Source organism: Poecilia reticulata, chromosome 16 (assembly GCF_904066995.2).
Source record: "Poecilia reticulata chromosome 16, P_reticulata-male-v2, whole genome shotgun sequence".
NCBI lineage: Eukaryota > Metazoa > Chordata > Actinopteri > Cyprinodontiformes > Poeciliidae > Poecilia > Poecilia reticulata.
The window spans coordinates 30251794-30273983 of record NC_088845.1 but is presented as its reverse complement, the minus strand read 5'-3'; the positions used below and the strand labels follow the sequence as shown (position 1 = coordinate 30273983).

The 22190-nt window shown below is 40.7% G+C and overlaps 1 protein-coding gene across 4 annotated transcripts in view; it reads left to right on the top strand.

The window, feature by feature from the left end:
- Positions 1-22190, top strand: part of vps13b (vacuolar protein sorting 13 homolog B) — a 312384-nt gene that overhangs the window by 275662 nt on the left and 14532 nt on the right. For all 4 annotated transcript variants that reach the window (XM_008432898.3, XM_008432900.3, XM_081617077.1 and 1 more), the window contains exons 47-59: positions 94-249; positions 1729-1998; positions 3666-3749; positions 4643-4818; positions 8538-8708; positions 12876-13083; positions 14449-14637; positions 15133-15279; positions 16205-16479; positions 17639-17766; positions 18965-19161; positions 20543-20661; positions 21272-21722. In XM_008432898.3, coding sequence (XP_008431120.2) covers positions 94-249; positions 1729-1998; positions 3666-3749; positions 4643-4818; positions 8538-8708; positions 12876-13083; positions 14449-14637; positions 15133-15279; positions 16205-16479; positions 17639-17766; positions 18965-19161; positions 20543-20661; positions 21272-21722 — 2571 coding nt within the window. The remainder of the gene's footprint in view (positions 1-93; positions 250-1728; positions 1999-3665; positions 3750-4642; positions 4819-8537; positions 8709-12875; positions 13084-14448; positions 14638-15132; positions 15280-16204; positions 16480-17638; positions 17767-18964; positions 19162-20542; positions 20662-21271; positions 21723-22190) is intronic.

Genomic DNA, 22190 nt, shown 5'->3' with positions numbered 1-22190 from the left:
GGCTCATTTTTATTTTATTTTTTGTTTCTTTTGAGAAAAACTAATGTGTGTTTTCTGGTTGCCTTGGTTTCTTTGGGCTCATGTTTTTTTTAGCTGTTGCACATCTGCATCGAGGGGTGGGGGAACTGGCGCTGGTCCGAGCCGTTCAGCGTGGACAACGTCGGGACGCTGCTCCGGACCATTCAGTACAAAGGACGCACCGCCTCCCTCATCATCAAGGTGCTGCGGCTCAACGGCGTCCAGAAGCAGGTACTCTTTACTCCCAATTCCCACCCCCACCCCTCGCCAAAAGAACTTAAATAAAGCATTTGCAGCACAAGCATGCTGTAAGTTTACATCAAAGTTTAAAAACATCAAGAACATAGATGTCAGATCCCAGCGCCAAACCACGGAGGAAAATCTCTGAAATAAAAAGCAACAACATGTTTGTAGGATTATGCAGAAAGCCTGGCATCTGTCCAAGTCCCCTCGTCAGGATTAGCCACTTTAAACCCGCCCTCTGTTTGCATCCCGTGATTTAGTAGTTGCTTAGCTAACAACTGAATGTTTTCTGTTTTTGTCAATTTGTTGTCATCTGTTTTGCAGTAATAAAATGTGTCCCATCAATCCCCACAGAGGATCACAGGGGAATCAAAAGCCAGATCACAGAGCAGCCAGCCGCCTGCTATAAGAGCCGGGCTGAATCATGTCTGAGTTTTTCCTGCACACATGCAGGAGAAAGTCGTGAAAACGCAGAGATGCCATAGTCGTGTTCATAGTAGTGACAGTTTGTTATGTGAATGCTGTAAAGTGTCAAACATCTCCCACTCATCCTGGAGATGAAGCAGACTTTTCAGTTCGCACTCATTTTTCCTTCAGTCCTTATCTTTGAATAAATCTGATCCCTTCAGCCACAACCAGATGCCAACATATAACCAACCCCACGGCGTTACAGCGGTAGCTTTGACAGATAAAGTAAATAACTACATGCATGAGAATTGGTCAGCTTGTATTTTCTTCTGTATGATGTTTGTTCTGTGAAGTGTCGCAAACTGCTGTTGTCTCAGTGAGCTGCCACTGATTTTAGCTCATTCTGATTGGTCTATAAGACCTACAACATAGAAAAAGCATATAACAGGGCTGCCGCTAACAATAATTTTTATTGATTCAGTCGGTGATTAACTGATTAGTCAGACACAAAAAACATTCTGTAAACATTCTGCATATTTTTCATCTAGCCTTTTTTACACAATATTAGAAATGCATGAAACAATGTAATAAACCCCTCAATTCCCTTTTAAAATAATAAAAAAAAAAATAAAAAAATTTAATTGCCTAAAATGCAACAACAGATCTTGATCATTTGTAGAAAAAGATGCTTAATAAAAGATGATTTTTTTCATGGAACTTTAACTGGGTGAAACTAAAACTATGTTACTTGAGTTGTGGATAAAACATATTTGCAGACAAAGTTTTTTTTATGTTAAATGCAACATATATATATTTTTGTACAATTTTGGATTAGTTACTGCTCTGACTGTGTTGTTCTTTCAGCAAGTGGCCTATTTTACTCCAGTTAACGATTAATCGTCTACTAAATTACTTAACAATTACTTCGATAATCAATTCATCAGGATTAATCTAATAAACCGTTTCAGCCCCGATATATGATATATCTTATAAAATATGTAATTTTACAGCATGGGTTCCGTTGTTAAGGCCAGGTGTGTCTTTTAACTTTTCTTGCAGATAATAATCTGCGGACGGCAGGTGATGTGCAGCTACCTGAAGCAGGACATCGAGCTGCGAGTTGTTCAGCACTACGTGGGAGCCGATGGTCAGACGGTGGTCAGGGAGCACTGTGACTGCCTGGAAGCAGGGGCCAAACTTCCTTCCTACGTGCTGGAAGACGCAGAGATGACCGAACTCTGCATGAGAGCGCGCGGAGACGAAGACTGGTCGCAGGACGTAGAGCTGGAGCGGAGGAAGAAGGGCAGCAGCAGCAGCTCTGTTGTTCAGGTAGATCTACACTGAATGACTCAGATCCATGGGATTCTGATGTAACTGAAATATCTGGCTGTTTTGTGGAGTTGGAGGCAACACTTGCTTCCATTAGAGTTCTTTTCTTAGATGAACTAATTGGTTTACACTGAACGATGGAAAAGTGCCATTGTATTGGCTGCAGCCAATGCTTTGCGCTCAGAATTGTTCAAATGTGGTAGCCAGACACAAAAAAGCATACATACAAACATTGCACACACCAAGGTTAGCTCTCTGTCCACACGCATGTTTGGAGCTGGTGGACTGGACCACCAACTGTGGCCGGATCCTCCTCTTCTGGGTGGCCGGAGTTGCTGAGCTTCCATGTTGCTGCTCACTGTTAGGAAACAGATTGAGATCTTCCCCTCAGATAGGCTTACAAAGGCCCTCCGGCCCATAACCTGACCATGTTGAGAGGTAGAAAACACAGTTTATGCTCTCTCATAACAACACTAACCATAGACAGGAAACACTAGCTGATATGTGGGCACACAGAAAGGCTTTGAAGGCACTTTCGCACCGCTGGATCAACCCCAGCTCCAGCTCTCCCTGCTCTTTACTTTTCCTGTGTGATTTCTCCTTTAACTTTTCCTTTTCTGTTTTTTTTTTAAATTAGCATAATAAAGTTAAAAGCTTTTCCAGCTTCTAAATGTAGGTCTGATCATCTCTGACTGAAATGAACAAAGACTAGAGATAAATCCAGATTAGAAGATGGTTCCATTAATCAGTCCCACACTCTGACCGACTCATCCATCTTTTAATTTTTAACACTCTACTTTTTCCTGTTGCATCAGGCTTGTCCACCTGTCTCACCTTCTTATGCCAGCATTTGTTTTTTCTCATTTTTCTCATTTGTCTGATGCTGTTCTTCATCACCTCTGAGGTAATGTCTTTCCTTTGCCTCTCATTCATCTCCTCTTTTTGCATCTCTCCTGCCGCTGTCCTGTAGTTCTAACAAAGCACAAAAGGTTATCATGATCTTATTTTGTTGTTTTTTACCAGATCTGGTCTATATATCTGTTTGCCAAAGTTTCACCCTCTCAACCCAACAAGGCAGTTATGCAAAGCCTCGTGTATTAAGCCTGAAAGCTCTCTGCTCTCTGCGCTCCGCTGTGCTGTCCCCGGCACTAAATGAAGTCCCCTGTCTGTCATAAATTGGACCACTTGTAATGCATCTTGGCATCTCAGTGCTTTAATGAGAAGTAAGTGGGACAAAGACCAGTGAGACTTGAAGAGCCCTCAGCTTTTTGTCGGGTACATTCTCAGCTTTTAAATCTTGTTGGACTTATACTGCCTCTAATACCCCTTTATCTGGCACTAGCAGTTGTCTGTCGCCTCGGCCTGTAATATCGCATTAGGGAGGCTCAATATTTTACAACTGAAGGAAGCCAAGAAACAATGGTTTTAAGGACAAAACATCATAATGCAATATTGATGAAGGACTATAAACATGGAGGCGACTAATGCATCTATTTCCAAGCAGAAACAATTAGAAACATGTTGATCTTTAGTCCTGTGATTAGTCTGAACTTGTTGCAGCTATGGTAAGACATTAGAGGTATCACACATACTAGATCTTTCCAGTGGCAGCGGGGCTGCTTTAAATTATGCTTTGTAATTATAAGAACAGATCTGTGCTCTTTCAGGTGGCCTGTTCCAGCGGCTCGTTGCTTTACGTCTGGTGTACTCTGATTACCGTTGAGCCGGACTCACACATGCAGCAGAGACTGGTACGTAGTGCACAGCATCACACTCTTTCATGTTTATATTTGCTAGTATTTAATACTGTGGATGGAGTAGCTTGTCAACATATAAGCAATTTCACCCTGAGGATCAATAATGTATATTCTATTCTATTCAAGCCTTTGTACCACATTATGACACAATTTAAAAATTTAGTCTGACATTCTATTAATTTGTGTTTCAGTCGAGATCTGTGCTCTAGTGCCATAACTGCAAACAATTAATGTGACTAACAAATGTTGGGAAAAAATCTATTATGTAAAAGATATTTAAAAAAAATACAGTGTGTGTGTGTATAAATATAAATATTATGTTTTGTTTTAATAAAAGACATAAGAAATTGTGAGATCCAACATACCATGTGTCTAAGAATTTCACTTTCACATACAATACGATACGATATAATAAGTTGGGCCACGCTTGACACTAAATGGATATTATTTTAACTTGTACCATGCATTTTTCAGTGATATAATTCTTATCAGATCTGTATATTTTGTTTTTTGCAATGGTTTGTCAGGGTTTTTTGTGTCTCTTTCTGCAGGTGTAGAAGCAGATTTCTAGGGTGTTGTATTTTCTAAGCTCTTCTTTACTCTTCTTCTCCTTTTCTCTGAAACCATTCCTTTCTTTTATGACTCCATGTCTATTACATTTGAAAAAAAAATCCAAAGCACTTTCCTATAAAGTTTTAAAATCAGTGGAGTATTATAATACATAAGCCTCCCCTTGACACTCAGACAACAATTGTGAGTGCTACCCTCCCGGACAGGATGCCTTTAAAAAAATAATAATAATTTTGTCTTCTCAACTGATCAGCTCCTCTTTTTAGCCTAAATTTGCACAGTGACGCTTTCATTTTTCCAAAACTCTCTTCTTTCAGGTTATTTTCAGTCCACTTTTTGTCATGAGGAGCCACCTGCCAGAGCCACTAGTTGTCCACATAGAGAAAAGGAGTCTGGGACTGAAAGAAACTCAGCTAATTCATGGACAAGGCCACCAGGAACCCCTTTTAAACACAGAGGCAGAACTTACCCACCACCTCATTTTCCAGGCCAGGTAATTAAAATCAGATTTAATACTATTGCACAAAACATGTGAGTGAAAAGTCTGTTTAATGGTTATTATGGATGTCAAATACTTACTAATCCAAAACTTATATTGTTTCAACTATTTTATGTCCAAAGGATATCGTAGGAGTTGAAAATTTTGTAACTATCTCGCACAGTGGAACAAAAAAAAATCTGTATGTTAAACAAAACGGTCATGTAGCCTTACATCTAGAGGTACAACATAGATCTGTCAAACACTCATAACGTACCAATTCCTACTTTCAAATATGAGCTTCCATTGCTCATACCCGCTTCGGAGCCAGCAGAATGTACTCACAGGACAATTTAGTTCTTTCAGTGCATGATTGTCTTAAATCATGAGCGACTAGCTCATACAGCTGCAAGGGAAACAGCGACTGCTCTTTTAATGGGTTTTTGGTGTGCCTACATGCTGCATGAAGTCAAACCCTTCGCAGCACATTCTGCTCTCTGTGAGCCATTAATGAAGACATGATCCATGAGAATCTATGCACATTTCAGGGGAGCAGTAAGCTGTCTTGACTGCAGCTGTGACACAGCTCTAACTGCAGCATGTCAGGTTGGATCGTAATTACACCTCACTCAGATATGAGCCGTAGCACAGAGCAGCTGACCATGTGTTGTGTGTGTGTTCGTGGTGCGTGTCTGTGTACGCACACAGATGTGTAGGGAAAGAGTATGTGTCCTGTATCTGTGTGTGGTCCATGTATGTGTTGGTTAGCTAAGTGCTAGTGTAAGTGTGACATTTATGGTCAAAGCTTGTCACATACATCACTGTTACTTTGTCATAGTTTGTAAGTGTGCTTTTGCACTTTCTAATCTTTTTCATATATTCGTGTTTCCAGGCAGTTCTTCATAAAAAGTAATACAGTTGGTCTTAAAATCTAAGTTTATGGTCAAATTATATGTTTTCAGCAGCCACAAATAGCTAAATATTTGTCTCATTTGAAATAAATTAAATGTATGTATTTTAATTTATACAGTTAAAAAAATGTATCAGAGTGTTCAGGAACTTCTAATTTCTAATCCATGACTGCAAGTTTCCTGGGGACATTAACAAGAGGTGACACAGACTAGCATTTCCTTTAGCCAGTGACCACAAGGCTGGATCAGAGCCATCTTCAAAGCTTAGAGAGCTGCAAAGAGTGCCACCTCATGGTTACCAAGTCTTATTAAGAAGTCACTAAAACCACCATTAGATGCTACCTAAATGGGTTGTGGGGCCAGAAAAAAAGCCTTTGCAAGTGTAAATGTTTTTAAAGGTTCCTTAAGTCCAAAGTTAGTAAAACAACACCCCTAGCCTGCATACGAGTCACTAAATAATACCTGGTTCAGAGTCAAGACCGATTTGTAATATAAGGGGAAAATTACTGCTTATGGGTGTGGTCTAGTTGAATGTGGGACTACTCAGTCTGACTAACTCAGAGGGTTGGTCAATCAGATGTAGGTTGTGAGAAGCCAGACAAGTCTTCCTTGATAAACCAGCAAAATAGATTTCCTACAGATTTTTATTATGGTAAAACAGTTTTAGGAATCTCTGTACCTGACTAAATGTTAACCTTTCAGAGTAGGGAGTTAACTGGGGAGTGGAATTTGGACAACAAAAGACCTGAACCAAAGGATGAATATGTAGGTATACAGTTCATGTCCACTGTAAAGTGTGATGAAGCATCAATGATGCTATTCATCCTTTTCTCCTCCAAAGAACTTGGAAATCTAGTGAACAGCATCACAAACTCCTTCAGCTAAAAATCTTGAGGAGTCAGCTAGCAAACTGAAAATGGGTCAACAAAACATTGATCCAAAACCTATGGCAAAACTCAAGGTTTTATCTGATGCACGATCTACCTTCTTCAAGCATCATTTTCTAAAAATCCTAAAGGGAAAAGAGCATAAGAGGAAACTCTGGATAAATCATCCATCTACTGATATGCTCCGACCTTGTGCAATGTTATTGGAGAAGATGTACTGTCTTAAAATAAGGTAATATCAGCAGGGGTTGTAGTAATTAAAGCACCAGTAATTCTATTAATTCTATTTTTTTCCTCGCTAAATAAATCTACTCGCATTACATGTTTTCCTCCTTTTATTTTTGTTATTGCGAGATTATGATCTCACAATAACGAGTGAATTTATTGTGTTGTTTTCGCTACTGATTAAAGTATTTGAACATCCATAATTCTTGTTATTTTATGCACCCTTGCAGAAAAATTATAGCTCTTTTGGTATCATTCGTCGGTAATGTGAACAAACAGGATAAATCTTTGAACGTAACCGACTGCTTCTGAGATATTTTTGTTAACTGTTGTATTTAGATATCTGGTAACAAAGTTTGTTTTGGTTTCAGTTGCAATAAAGAAACCACAGTGGGCATACTGTCCCTGGGAATATATTTGGCTGATGTTGTTTTACAGAAATCTTTTTCATGCGTGCAAAAAACAAGCTTTGAAAAAAAAAACCAAGTGTCTTGTCTTTCTAGATTGCAACCACAGAGCTCCTTGTATTTACAATCCATCCCCTGTCTAAGCTGCTTTCAGACCGCACAAACTTACATTCTCTTCTTTGCTACCCCCCACCCCCACCCCCTGCCCAACTCAATCCATCGCTCATCCCTCTTCATCCTCTCAAACACACACTACAAGCCACAACTGTAAACATACACACATGTACACAGACACCCCCCCCCACCCCCCAACTTTTCAGCTCACCCTAAATCTCTACGATAGATCCAATCGTAAATGTTCACTGGTCAACAGCTCATCTTTCCATCCTGTAATTACACATAGCTGTGGACTTTAATGGACGAGGTAGGGAGCAGAGTTGCGGTCTGTAATGCTAGAGACACAGACAAGTCTTAACCAGAACGGTTTTGTCCTGTTCCTCTCATCCCAGCCGCCACATAAGAAAATGGTGGGTTAAAATCAGAAGTCCGTCCAGTTTCCCCCCTCAGGGACCGCTCTGGATGAAAAGCTTCCTGTCAACACCTTGTCCCTCTCATCAGTCTTGTTCCAGATCCATAAGCTGTAGCCCTCTGCATTCCCTTTATAGCACAATGGGCTCTGTTAACAAACTGCTGTTCTGGGTTATGGGGGTTTTTCTGCTGCAGCCAAGAAGAACTGGATGCTTCCCAGAGAAAGAGTAGATGCTATTACATTGTTTGGATTTCGGTTCTTTTTTTTGAGTCCGGTCTATAATTGACCAACGAATGGAGATGAGGTATCCAATCGGATTATTTACTGCCATTTAGCTCTTTCTGTGATCTTTTTGAATTAGTGTTTGTAAGGCAAGCTGCATGTCACAAAAAAAAAATCTCTAACAAAAGACAGATTTCACCCACTTCAAGGTTCGAGGGTAAAAATGGAGTTTAGCCGAAGGTCGCAATGGGAACAGTTAGCTGCTGTCAGGAGATGTCTTGTTTTATATTGAAATAAAAGAGTATTACTGAATTGTTTCTGGCATAATGTAAGTAAACAAGCTTCCATGCCAGATTCGCAGAAACACACACACACAGCAGCTTCTAGCTCTCTTTTCAAACAATGACTTATCATGGTCTGCACCGAGCAGGAGATCAAGTGGGATCAGTCTATGCACTTTCGATGTTTTATGTAGCAAGACAGAAACAGCATGTGTTTTGACAAGGAATCAAGGATCTATGATGACTCTTGAGTTTGTGCTGTTTTCCCTCAGGGAGGATAAGGATGCGTCACCCTGTGCCGTACCCATCTCCACCGGTCTAATCAAACAGATAATGAACAAGACAGGGAATGAAGACAACCCAGAACACATCCTGGCTGATTTCTACGGCCCCAAGACCACCACAGACTCACCATGGCCTTATGTCACCAAGGACACTGACAGGTACACTCTGCTGAACTTTGTTGTCTTCAGTTTTATTTATGTCCATTAAATTCTAAACAAAGATCATCTGATGGCATCTCTTTGTAAGCTCTAGGTGGGTTGTTCTTGACATTAGGTGTTTGTCAATAGCACTTTGAAAAATATTCTAACATAAACCCTTTCTCCCTGGCCGTGACTTTAACTGCATCTTTCCTGGTGAACCCTGGCCAGATTCATCTCAGATCCCACGTATTTTGTGGACCCACTTCAGGGGTGGTACAAGCCTGGTATTGCGCGCAATCGATGTGATTGGCAGCAGACGACATTTGTTGATTGCCCTGTGGGTTTACATCAACACTTTCACCATAGTTTTCAATCTTCATCAAAACCATAGCAGTTGGCGAGACGGCTAACGGCAAATTGATAACTCTGGTCAAACCTCGTGGTTCTAACCTTTTTATCAATTGTGTCTGAAGAGCGCATACAGCGGGGATGGGGCAAACCGCAATGAAAAAATGTACCGAGAGATTTTGGAGAAACTGGCCGCCCAAGGGTACACACGCAAGATGACATCATCAGTGTTCCCACATTCACCCCCACCTTCCTGCCCATATTCACACCCACGTAGTCAGGAACACACTGCCAATGGAGGCACACCCAGCTTGGCTAGAGCCGAACCAGACATTAAATGGCTAGGGTGAGACTTGACAATGGAGAGGGGGCTTTAGAACATTGTTGATCTGTTGAAATACTTATTTTACCCAGATTCAATTCAGATCAAATTGCTTGAATTGGTAACACTTTATTTGAAGGGGTGTGCATAAGACTGACATGACACTGTCATAAACATGACATAACACCTGTCATGAACATAAAGAAGTCTTTATGAATGTTTATGACAGTTGTCATGAAGTGTCATTCGGTAAATAATGACACTTTTAATGCAAAGTTGCTCTAAAAGTTGCATTAAAAGTCAATTAAAAGTGCCAACTTTGCATGATTTTGTAAATGACAATTTAATGCAAAGTTGGCATTTTTAATAGACTTTCAATGCAACTTTTAGAGCAACTTTGCATTAAAAGTGTCATTATTTACCGAATGACACTTCATGACAACTGTCATAAACATTCATAAAGACTTCTTTATGTTCATGACAGGTGTTCTGTCATGTTTATGACAGTGTCATGTCAGTCTTATGCACACCCCTTCAAATAAAGTGTTACCCTTCATTCTTATATAGCCAGATTTACATAGAGTACATAGAGTTCAGTTATAATTTTCATACTCTAGAAAGTCATTTACTAATTGAATGCTAGTTGGCAAGCAGTGATTTCTAGATCTGTGCTGTAATTCCTTCTAATTAGCAGGAATGCGGTGTCAGTGGAAAGGAAGGGCTTCAACAGGAAGAAGCCTCACAGAGAACCGGCTCAGTGTCACCTCCTGCAGGTTAAGAGGGCCGAAATCAGACAATGTAAAACCATAATTGAAGCATCAGTTATAAATTCTGGTGATTGTTCTAAAAATCATTGTCACCGTGTAATAAAGATTTAGATTTAAAAGCTTTCCATCTTCTCTGGGTGCCTGCTAAGACACCTAATGTGGAAAAACCTTCCTCATCCACTTTTACTTGTAAACAGTGAGAAACAAAACCAAATGCAGGGTGGAAATGAAAAACATGATGTATGTTTTAAGCTAGTTTCCCACTAATCACATCATCAGCGCTCACCACTTCAAGGCCCTTTAATACCTCATAACCCATCTAAGTCAACATCTATAATTATTTTTCAGATTAATTGTAGTTCTTCTGTGGCAAGCATTAAATCTCAGATTTCATAATACTTTTCATCAAGACCCTCCACCACTGTTTTTTTTTTAAATCACAAGATTCTTTTCGCATTCTTGCTGCAAAGTTGTGCAAGCCTGCTTTTAATGAGGTCAGCCTCTTTTTATTGGTTACTTTGTTCACATAATAAAATTGTACAGTGCAATCTCCACATAGGGCTATGCACCAAACTAGAGCAGCAGTCCAGAGATTCTGGATGTCTTTTTTTTTTTTACACACACAAACCACAAGGCCTTACCTTCAAGTTCAGGCACTGCACTTTAGTGAGCATGTGTATTCTTCTTATATGCGTGCAATGGGATGAGTCTGCATGTACAATACACAGTGTTTATAAATGTCTCCGTGGAAATCATATTTTGTCACCAACTAGTCACATCTTGATAACAGCGGTAGAAGAGCCGACCACATGTTCCACTTCAGGCTTTAGACTACAAAGAGTCCCAGAGGATCTGTTGGACATCTGAGTCGTATGTCTGCCTGTGGTTTCTTGAAAATCTGTTCGTTTTTCACACACACGCGCACACACACACACGTTTGTATTCTTATCCATATTAGAACTATGTATCGACTTACATTCATTTTATTAACCGCATTCAAGCCTTAACCCTTACCAGTACATTCCTCACCCTGGCCAAATATTAATTTATACCTTATCTACCTACCTACCTACCTACCTACCTACCTACCCACCCACCCACCCACCTACCTACCTACCCTAACTATCACATTAGGACCAGGTTTTGGCCCCCATTTTCCAGAGAAGCTCCTAAATGGAACAACTAAACAAACACACACAAAGTGGAAGCAAGCTCCATCACGTACCTTGTTGTACGACATGTCTCTTTGAGCGGGCTGCTTTATAATTTTGAGTGTAGGTTTTTCAGTATGTTAGGCTTATGTCCCTCATTTTGAAGACAAAATGACTTTAATGTAGTAGTACTGATCTTTGACCTTGAATGTAATCAAAACAAAGATCCAAGTCATTGTTTTGAAAGTCACAAGCCTTTATCCTCAAGTCAAGTCCGAAGCAAAGACAGTCAAATCAGAGTCGATCTTGAAATTTTAAGCCATTTCAAGTCTTAACAATGTTGCAATTAAATGTTAAATGTAAATGGTTGGTGTGTACTATTTTAAATATGTGGTTATCTCAAATCATTATGAAACATAATTTTAAAATGTAACCTCAATATTGTAGAGTTTGACTAAAGCTACAAATTAATTTGTGTATTTTAGTTTTTTAATGCTTTAAGAATTTTAGTTTAGTTGCAGCAGAAAATCCAAAATGAACCAAACTTACTTTTGTGAATACTTTGGTTTTTCAATGGTAGCGCGTCGACTCCACAATAATTAAATAAACATCTTGTAATGGCTGGACTCGGCTGCTGCGTTTTCTACGTTTAAAATCCTCAAACTCCACTTTTGGGTTTTGACAGAAGCAGTTGAGAACATTTCTTTCAATTACCTTCTTGTGAGCTGTGTAATGTGATTTATGATCCCTGCAGTTTTCTGTCCTCAGCATTGAGGTCAACCACCTATTTAACCACACATAGCAACATAAATAGCAGTAAACGGTAAGGAAAAGCTGTTCCCAGTTTAGGTCCCATGTCACAGCAGAGAGTCTTTGAGGTGTGTGACAAGTTTGAGTTGGCAGGTTGGTAGCTTGAGCCAATTCCAGGTGGTCTTGTGGGAGAAGGACTGGATCGTATTTAATGGCTTTGAACTTAAGAGGAATTCTGTGGAAAATGTTTGTTTGGCTCTCCGCTAACATTCGGCAATATTTAGGACTCAGGAGACCGCGATTACTTTGAAATGGCTGCTGTGTCTGTGAATTGGTGGAAAAATGATTGTGTGTTTCTGTCTGTCTGGCTTTGTGTCTCTGTCCCAACATGTTGGTGTGTTATCCCAGATGCTTTGTCAACTCTTCTCTGAATCTGTTCGGGTCGCATAGCTTGTCGACAGGCCATTTCTCTCTTCATATTTGTTTAGTCTTTGTGACTGCTGTCAGCTCACTGATGGTCTGTCAGTGTTAGAGTTGCCTTTATCAAATACATTTTAATTATGCTAGCTAAACCTCATGACTTTTGTGCATAATAAAGGTTGAGTGCCATATTGATTTAGGTTTATGCGTCAATTGGTTTATTCCAGGGATCTCGACGGAAAACAAGCTCTATCATGGACATTTGTTTTACATGTTGCTGTAATTTTCTGATGGTAAATTAAGGGTAAAATTGAATGATTTTTCTAATATTCTAATCATATTCTTTCATAGGGTCTTTGTCGTATTGTGTTATGTATGCTCAAATTGTACCAGGGAGATTGATCTTAAAGCTCTTCTGCTCTAACAGGTCTGCTCTGGAGCCTCTTGCCCAGTGGGACAGTCCGATGCAGGTGAAGCTGTCACAGTGGAAACCTGGACTGAACACACTGCTGGTGGAACTGCTTCCCTGGGCTCTTATGGTCAATGACTCTCAGTGGGACCTGTGGCTTTTTGAGGGAGAAACCATCGTACTGCAGATACCAGCCGGCAAAGTCATTGTACCCCCAAATTTCAAGGTAGGAATTATTCAGAAATATGTGTAATCTGTTGAAAAGTGATGACAAAAGGGGCTCTAAAGTTGGTTCTGATGATGCTGGAGTGTTTTGTGTTTGACTCAGAGAATCCCTGATGGGAGACCAAACAAAGGTGATATGACTCCACTGGTTACCATGACTACATTTGGTCTTTTATATATTGTTAGCCATTGGGAGAAGCAGAAGCAAATCCAAAATGTGACACTTTACAATTATGTACTATATTGTGTTGATTTGTTCAAATTCCAACACATTGGAGTTTAAGCAGTTCAAGGTGTGCGGATAATTTCATGAGGCATTACATATGAGAAAAGAGTTGATGAAAAATCTTCATGTAAATAAGACTCACATTCGTCATTAAACCTGTACATTAACTTTTCAGCAAAACAATTATAATTAGAGTCTTTAGAATGCTGAATATTTTCTGAGGTCCTTTCATTTTTCTTCACTTCAGGACCTGGATGTCTTTTTATGACATCACAGCAATCATTATGAATCCAGCTCTTTTCTCATTTCAGTTATGACTAATAAGTACAAATCCTGAGATCATCTCTAGCAGAGCTGCATTACAACAATATTCCCTGCCTACGTCTTTAACTACAGCCAAGCTCTGTCACAGTGTACTGCAGTCATGTCTTCTCTCTGGCTGCTAAGACCAGTAGAAGAAAGCTGCAGATGGTTTTCCCCTGTGGAACATAATAAACACACACACACGCACACACACAAATTTCACTAACCCAGAGCCGAGCCTTGAGGCAGCGTATCAAAGAGCAGACGCTAATAGGGTTCAGCACAAAGAAACAAAATAAGAAGTTGTAAGTGCGTAAAAGGCTGTGAAATAGAAACAAATAAAGCATTGTTTCCATAGCACCATGATATTTAGGAAGGCCCAACAAACCAAGAAAAGAGTCTTAGCTGTAGGTCACATGCCAGATTGGTTAAACAGGAGAAGGTTTGTGATTTGATCTGTTTGTTTGATGATGCATCTCAGCCAGATGAACAATCATTGTGTAATTTAGCCATCTTTTTGGCACTTTCATTATGTCATCCCAGCACATCAACCAATAATGTGGGAGGATGTAGCTGTCATATTTTTTAGAAATGCCATTCACTGATACAGAGTTTGTTTTTCAGGACTTAAGCTGCAGCTGACTTAACCGAGCGACTGTTTCCAAAATGCAATCAAATGCCAGTTTTTTTTTTTTGGTGGTGTTTTTTGTTTTTTTTAGAAAATGTGGTCTCCTCTGACAGACAGTGATTTGATCCTTTTTCTCCCAGTCTTCCCCACATCATCCTCCCAGTGCTTTGTTCTGTCACTGAATCCTTTTTTTTTTCCCCGCCGTCTAGGAAGCTTTTCAGATCGGCATCTATTGGGCCCAAACCAACACAGTGCACAAGTCCACGGCACTGAAGCTAGTTCACGATCTGACCTCTCCTCGATGGAAGGAGGGGACGAGCTCCGTGGTGGTCACTCTGGACGAGGAGGGATACGTTGAAGTTGACATCTCTCTGGGAGCCTTTCCTGGGAAACAGAAGGTGAGAGAGTGAGAGAGAGAGAGAGACTCTCTTCGTGGATCCTCCTGGCATATTTATGCTAGCATGTTTTTTAAAGAGTAAATCTGTTCCTGTATGTTAATATTTTTAAGATTTTGTAGTGTACTCATTCAACTGTATTCCCTTCTTTTTGTAAAACCAGAGATGGAAAAGAAAGGAGAAAAGACAGGGAGAAAGGTGGGGGAAAGGTTTAAAGGGAAAGGAGGGCATAGGGGTAGAGGAGAGATAAGTCAACACCCAGGAATCTTCTCCTACACCTGCAGAAAGAGAGAAAAAAATGAAATACAGCCAGAGAACCATAGCAACAAACATATGCATATATAATAACAACAATTGAAATGTCTTCTTCCACATTTTACACATGTTTCTCCTGCTTTTTTAGACAGCAAGAATATATGTTTTTGAAACTATGCGTTATGTAACGAAAAGTCATACAGGTAGAGTAATTAGTGTACTTGTGTGTTTTTTTCCGTGCAGGTGTGTCAGTTCTGTGTGTCCTCTGTAGTCAGACACGGAATCCAGATCCTGCAGGTGGAGGATAGAACCATCCTGGTCAACAACACTCCTTACAGCATCCACTATAGGCCTCTGCTGACCAACCACGCCTTAGGAGGAGGTGAACAGGTAGAGCACACTGGGCCGCTCTTTGTTTTCCCACTGATTCATTCATCTGGAGAATGCACAAGTGTGACAGATGAAGTTTGAATTCTGCAACACCTGCTTGGATCTCCTGCTGAACTTCACACATGCAGCGCATTCGCTTTACAGCACGCTCGTCTACCCCAGTACCAATCCTCAAAACCCCTACCAGACGCACACACGCACACACACACACGCATACATATATGCACAGCCGCACAGTGTTGCAAGCCGTTTTCCATCAGATCATGTTCCCCCAGCCCTCCTCCCTCCACCGCTCTCCCCATGTGGCAATGGCACTTCATAGGGACATTAGACAAACACCCAGAATTGGATGCAGGTTTCCCTGCTTGCTTTCATCTGCTGCCTGTCCCCAAAGAAAGCAACAATGCTGTGATGTCATTTAACAGTCCTTCAGATCTCCTTTTAGAATAATGGTGAAGCTTGCCAGTTTGCCCCTAATTGACTGAAAGAAAAAAACTTAAAAAAGAAAAAGAGAGAGAGAATTTTTTTTTTTTAAATCTAAAGATTTGGCAAAAACACAGACCACAAACAAGGCCAGGAATGCCTTTCTAGTTGCTCTCTTCATCATGCTCAGTGCCTGATGTCTGAAGTCTGCACTGCTCACCGCTCGCTAGCTGCTAAACCAACACAGCAGGATTTCTCTGCTACCAATTTAGCACCAAGCTTAGAGGGAAAGGGAATAAAGTAAAATAACATTGTGGTTTTACAAAGTATCGTCGGTTGTAATCACTTGCGCATTGTATGCTTTGGGACTTTTTTTTCTGCTTTTATTCTAGCTCATCTGGTTTTTGGTGTCACTTTTAGTTCTTTTTGTCTCCTTCATGCCAAAAAAAAATGTCTTCTCCACCTTCAATCGTTTTAATTTTCCCTCCTGTCCCCTGACCAGGTCTGTGAGGTACCAGAGAGCACCGTGTTCACCGTCCCTCTCTCAGACGGGTCGTCTCTGGCCAAGCCGTGCTCCGTGCCGTGCTGGGACCTTCTTCAGCCCGGTGTCCAGGGTTCGGTGGAGTTCCCTTTGCCTCTCAGACACATGCTGTTCAGCCTGGTCTCAAAGCCTGACACCGCAGCGTGGAGCGTCCCTGCTCCAGTGAGACCAGACCTCCCCCGGCAGAGTCTGTCCATACCTGTGGATCAGGACTGTGGGCGTGGTCTGTGCAGCAGGTGGGTGTGACAGTCCGTTTAAAGTGGAGATGCACCAGTCCGTTAATATCTGCATCAGTCCTGATATTGGGGAAAAAAAATTGTAGATTGGGTGACAGTGACAATGTATTCGATCTATAAGGGCAGAACTGTTTGATGTCGTGCCTTATTATTTATTTTACATTATATTTAGAATTTTCTTATTGAACTTTCTGAACCATTTGAAAGAAGTTTTGTTGCAGCTTATTTTACATGTTTGACCAACGTAGTCAAACTTTTGTTTTTGTCAGTTTTGGTTTCTTTATTATATGTTTTACATTGACTGTTAAACATCTAACTGTGCTGACTGAACAAATTAAAATTGAGTTGTTTTTATACATGTCTCACCATACATGTATAAGCTGTGGGTGTATTTAAGTGTGCAGTAATGGTGCAGACTTACCAAATGCTTTTGTCAATGTTTCAAACTAACATTTTAAGCCAAATCAGTTGTTTTTCTGAACCGGATCGGTATTAGCCGGTGCTAGGCCTCAGATATCTATGATGATGTTGGAAGTAAAAATCTGTGCATTCCTAGTTTAAAGCAGGGCAAAATGACCCTGGCTGCCTCTGGACTCCGGCTAGCTACACTTTGTTAAACACTGGAGGTGAAGCAGGAAGAGAGATACTCTCAGCGTTTCCACTGCTTCGCTCTCCAAGGTTGTCTTATGTAATTGATCTGAAGCTCTTGTTTTTTTTTCTCTCTACTTCTTTTCCTCCTCTTCTATCATTTTCAGTTCTTGTGTTCAGATTAGATGGCAGCTTGGACAGCTCTCAGCAGTGACATACGCACCACAGCGGACATACATTGTCTGTTTTTCTGCTGTTCTGGTTTTGATTCTGGCTCCTCTCATTTAGTGTGTTGGCTCACAATCACATGTAATCAGCACAGATATATAGCGTAAACCAAAATAAAACCCCGGCCGCAGAGCCCTGCGGAGCAAAGATGTGTCACCTCTTGGCTTTAGCTGCGGTTCTGCCTGTAGGTTCATCTCCCATCCACAGACGGACGCGGAAACGGTCCAACCTTTTTTGATTTGTTGATGGGTGTGTGAGCTCTTATCTCAGTGCGGTTACAGGACATCATGAACAGTTTGCGGACAGCTATTTACGCGCTTGTTTGTTCGTTCTTGTTTTTCAGAGCTGTAGTGCTGACATATCAGGAACATCTTGGAGTGACATACATCACGTTAAACGAGGACCCCTGTCCACGCATGCTAATTGAAAACAGGTGTCCTGTTCCACTGCTGCTTAAAGAGAACGTCAAAGGTAAACAGCATCCTAAATCCCTGGATATCATGACTTCTCTTATGTTTTGTTGCTGCATCTTCAGATTGCATATGATAGACCAGCTTTTGTACATTAGCTGAGAACTCACCTAATTAATAAGCAGAGTATAATTTAATATACTCAGGCCTTCACTGATGTTCAGTGAAGGCCTCATGAAAACCAAGGAACAAATCAGACAGGTCAGGGAGAATGGTTTATGGAGGCTTAAATCAGGTTCTAAAACAGTATCTCAAGCTCTGGAAGTCTCTCAGAGCTTCGTTGGGAGAGGAAAAGTGCAAGTCACAGTTGCAAATTTACCAAGACACAAGAGGTCCAGATAAACCTTCAGGACAGACTGAGAGGGAGAGTGATCAAAGATGTCCAGCTCAGGTCAGAGAATCTGTTGACAAAATAGGTATTAGCTGGTAAGCTCTCCACTAAGCCTGTCACAATAAGCAATTAATAAATTAATCGCATGATAAATTAAAACAAGCTTGATAATTTCCTTTTCCACGATTGTATTTTTCTCATTTCTCTCTACCTGAGCCTGGAGGACAGAAGTCTTCAGTGGCTACTTTTTTGTTTGAGACTTTAGTATTGATTGTTTTTGATGTTCTGGTTGTTTATTTTGGATATTTAAAATGTCTTCCAGTTCCACTGTTGCACATTTGTTAGAAATTAAAGTTTATTGGTCTTTGGGAGGATGTACTTTCATTATTGTGCTGCAATCACTGTATTACTTTAAAATGGTCTCAAAATAACTATTTTTGATTATCGCAATAATTTCTGGGACAATTTATTGTGATAGCGCTTTATGGAGGGGTGACAAAAAGGAAGCAATTGCTGGATAAATAAAGTCATAAAAACTATTTGTAGTTTGCCACAACACACTGAGGGAAGACGACAAACATGAAGATGTTCTGATTAGATGAGAAACAGACAGAACTTTTTGTCTTTTATGCAAAATGCACGTATTGAACACACAGTCCCATTAGTATAACTTGGTGGTGGCAGCACTATGCTTTGGGGAAGCTGAAGTTTTTCATTAACAGACAGGAAAAGACATCTCCAAAGGCTTCCACCTCACCAGTTGTTCATCAGGATTTTATTTCATCATTCTCGTCTCCTTTGATCTGAACAGAAAGCATTCTCTCCACTGACATTTTTCTAACATTACGGCTTGTTTCCTCCATCACAGAGACACCGAGGAGCGAGGTGTTCTGCCGCCCGCTGCCTGCTGACTCTTCCCTCCACCATGAGCTCTATCACCACTTCTCCAGCTTCCCAGAGTGCAGACAGAGAGAGCTGCTGCCCACCATGCAGCTGAAGACCATGTCAGACAAAAGCGTCACCGACTGGACAGACCCCATCGATATCAACTGTCCTGGCACTCAGGTAAGAAATGTACTTTCCTGTCTGATGCAAAGTGAAGACGTTATGCATCTGCCCGCCTCTAAAATTAAGACTTTTGGTAACACTTTATTTGAAGGAGGGTGAATAAGACTGTCATGACACTGTCATAAACATGACATAACACCTGTCATGAACATGAATAAGCCTTCATGAATATTTATGACTGTTGTCATAAAGCGTCATTCGGTAAATTACGACACTTTTAATACAAAGTTGACATTATTCAAAATGTCTGTTATGACAACTTGACATAAACCAAGAAATCATTACTGTTTAAACTTTACCTTTAATAACATAAAGTTACGTAATTTTGAAAGTTCAATCAGTAATACTTTTATAACAAATTTATATCAGTAATGATTTCTTGGTTAATGTCAAGTTGTCATAACAGACATTTTGAATAATGTCAACTTTGTATTAAAAGTGTCATAATTTACCGAATGGCGCTTTATGACAACACTCATAAATATTCATGAAGGCTTATTCATGTTCATGACAGGTGTTATGTCATGTTTATAAAAGTGTCATGTCAGTCTTATTCACCCCCCTTCAAATAAAGTGTTACCAAACTTTTCTTATCCAATTTTCTTTTATACCTTTTAACAAACATTTGAACATTTGGTTGACCTTACCTTCTCACCTGGAGTTAATGGATTTCCAAGAACATGAAATCCCCGCTGCTCCGTCCAGCTGAACATGCTCTCCACAGCTAGATGGCGCCAGAGATCTCTCTCCTCTTCTGGCAAAGTTGATGTTTTGAATTAACTGACTAATAACCAGACTTACAATGACAGTAAAAACTCTTCAGGTAAATGTTAGCTCTATTTTTTTTTCTTTTTTGTTTAGCAACATTGAGCTTTGTGTTAAGAGAACAAGTTTGGCATGTCCCAGATAAGCAGGTTTTTATGTGTCAGAAAGTAATGTTTAGATGGTTAGGTTTGGTTCTGTCTGTTTGTGGATGTGTGTGTGTGGGTGTGTGTTAGTCCTCTGGTGAGTGTAGATGTTTGGCATTAATAAGTTGTTAAGGAGGAGTGTTTGGTGTTGTGTCTAGGCAGCTGTGAGCTGGAGTTGACACAAGGGCTGCATATCTCTGGTTACTGTGAAATCTGAATCTGACCCGAGTGGTGGAGGTGGGAGGTGAAAGGTCAGACTTGTTATGACTGCTCAGAGAAGCGCCGAGCGCCAATGGTCTTCCTTAGTCATGAGTTTCTGATGACTCGTAACCTGGGATGGTGAAGGTTAGAGGGAGTCAGAGAGTTTAACATTTCATCCTGAGAGTTTATTCAAGGCCAAAACGATCATATGCAAATATCAGCTCTTCTTTTTTAAAGGAAGGTTTGTATTTTTCTTTTTTACCGATCAGGTGGTGTTCCTGCCAGGCTTTGGCTGTCTGTACGTACATGTGGCGTATGAGAGAGGCTCCCTGGTTCTGTCTCTGGCCCCAGAAGGCGGCGTGGAGGCCGTCATCAACCAGCACAACAGGTACTGCTGTCTGCCCAGCAGTTTGCTTTATTGTTTTTTATTTTTATTTTTTTTAAAGAAGAAAAAGGTTTTGCATGTTATTCTGACTAACATTCAAATATCCGCTCATGTGCTTTTTATAAACCCAACAAAAGTCACTTAATGATTATTGTGGATGTTTTTCTTATTTATTAGGGCAGATGTAAGGAAGCAGCCGTCGTTTTCCACCACAGGGGGGCAATAAAACCTCCATTTGCTGTCATGGCTGAAATTATTTGCACAGCAGAGCGTTTTATTACAGCTTTATTCCATTACATCAACACAGGGGCTGCTGCGACATTTTGCCAAAACAGGATATAATCATAATGAGCTTTGTTAGGTAAAAGTAAACTAATGACATCAGATTCTGATCTTTGCTCATGTTCTGGTCAAAAATTCACAGGATCCAAGATGAATAGGTTTGGTATCTTACTATTCTATGCAATCAATAAATCATCATTGGCAGGCCATGCTGGGAAATGTTTGCTTTACATAAAAACATAATCTGTTTGCTGCTGTTCAGCATGGCTGTTTTTTTCTTTCTTTCTGGTTTTTAGGCTGAACTCTTAACAGCTTCTGTTCTGTTTGTTAGATCCTCCAAACTGTCTGTGAGGATCCTCCTGAGTGAGGCCAGCATCGTGATAAGTGATGACATCACCAACCCCAGCGGCTCCATGGAGCTGCTGAGGCTCACGCTGACCAAGCTGCTGCTCAGCCTTGGTCCAGCACCCTCGTCTTTACCCCCCGAGCTGGCCGAAGACTCCACCATGGCTTCCTGCTCCCTCTCCGTTCTGATGGCTGACGCGCCTCTGATCGAGGTCTATTGCTACGGCCTGCAAGTTGACAACCAGCTGTACAACCGGACGAGTTTCCACTTCCCTGTCCTGCTGTGCCAAGATCAGAGAGGGCCGTCTGAATCTGGGGGTGCGTGGAGCATCGACGTCAATCCCAGCAATTCCCCCGAAGGGTTAGAGGAGTTCAAACGCTGCTGCTTCCTCCAGCTGAGGATGACATTGACTGGGGACCGGCACACTGTGGACGAGGTTAGACTCATTTTCATTTTTTTCCCCCCTGTGTGCATTTCCTCCCTCAGCGTGCATGAGGCAGAAAGGCTGGTGGCAGCCGAGCAGCTGACCACTACTTAATATACAATGTATTAGACGCTGTCAATTTTTCTCACATTCTGTCTACAAACATCAACATGTTTTATTTGGATTTTCGGCTTAATTCATGTGATGCACCAACATTAACTAGAACATAATTGTGTAGTGAAAGAGAAATGATTTCCACATTGTTTCCATGAAGCCATAGAGATTCACCTGAGTGAATACTTTGTAGAAAGACTGTCATGGAAAAGAAAGATTCAGGTCTTTAGGGATCTGTACTCTGCTGCTGCAGTCATCAACAGAATGATGTTTTGTTCTAGGGGTGCACAGATAAATTGGCCCCTATTGTTTTAATTCTGGACAGTCGGTGATCGACCAATATGTAGAAGCTGATCTTATCCACTG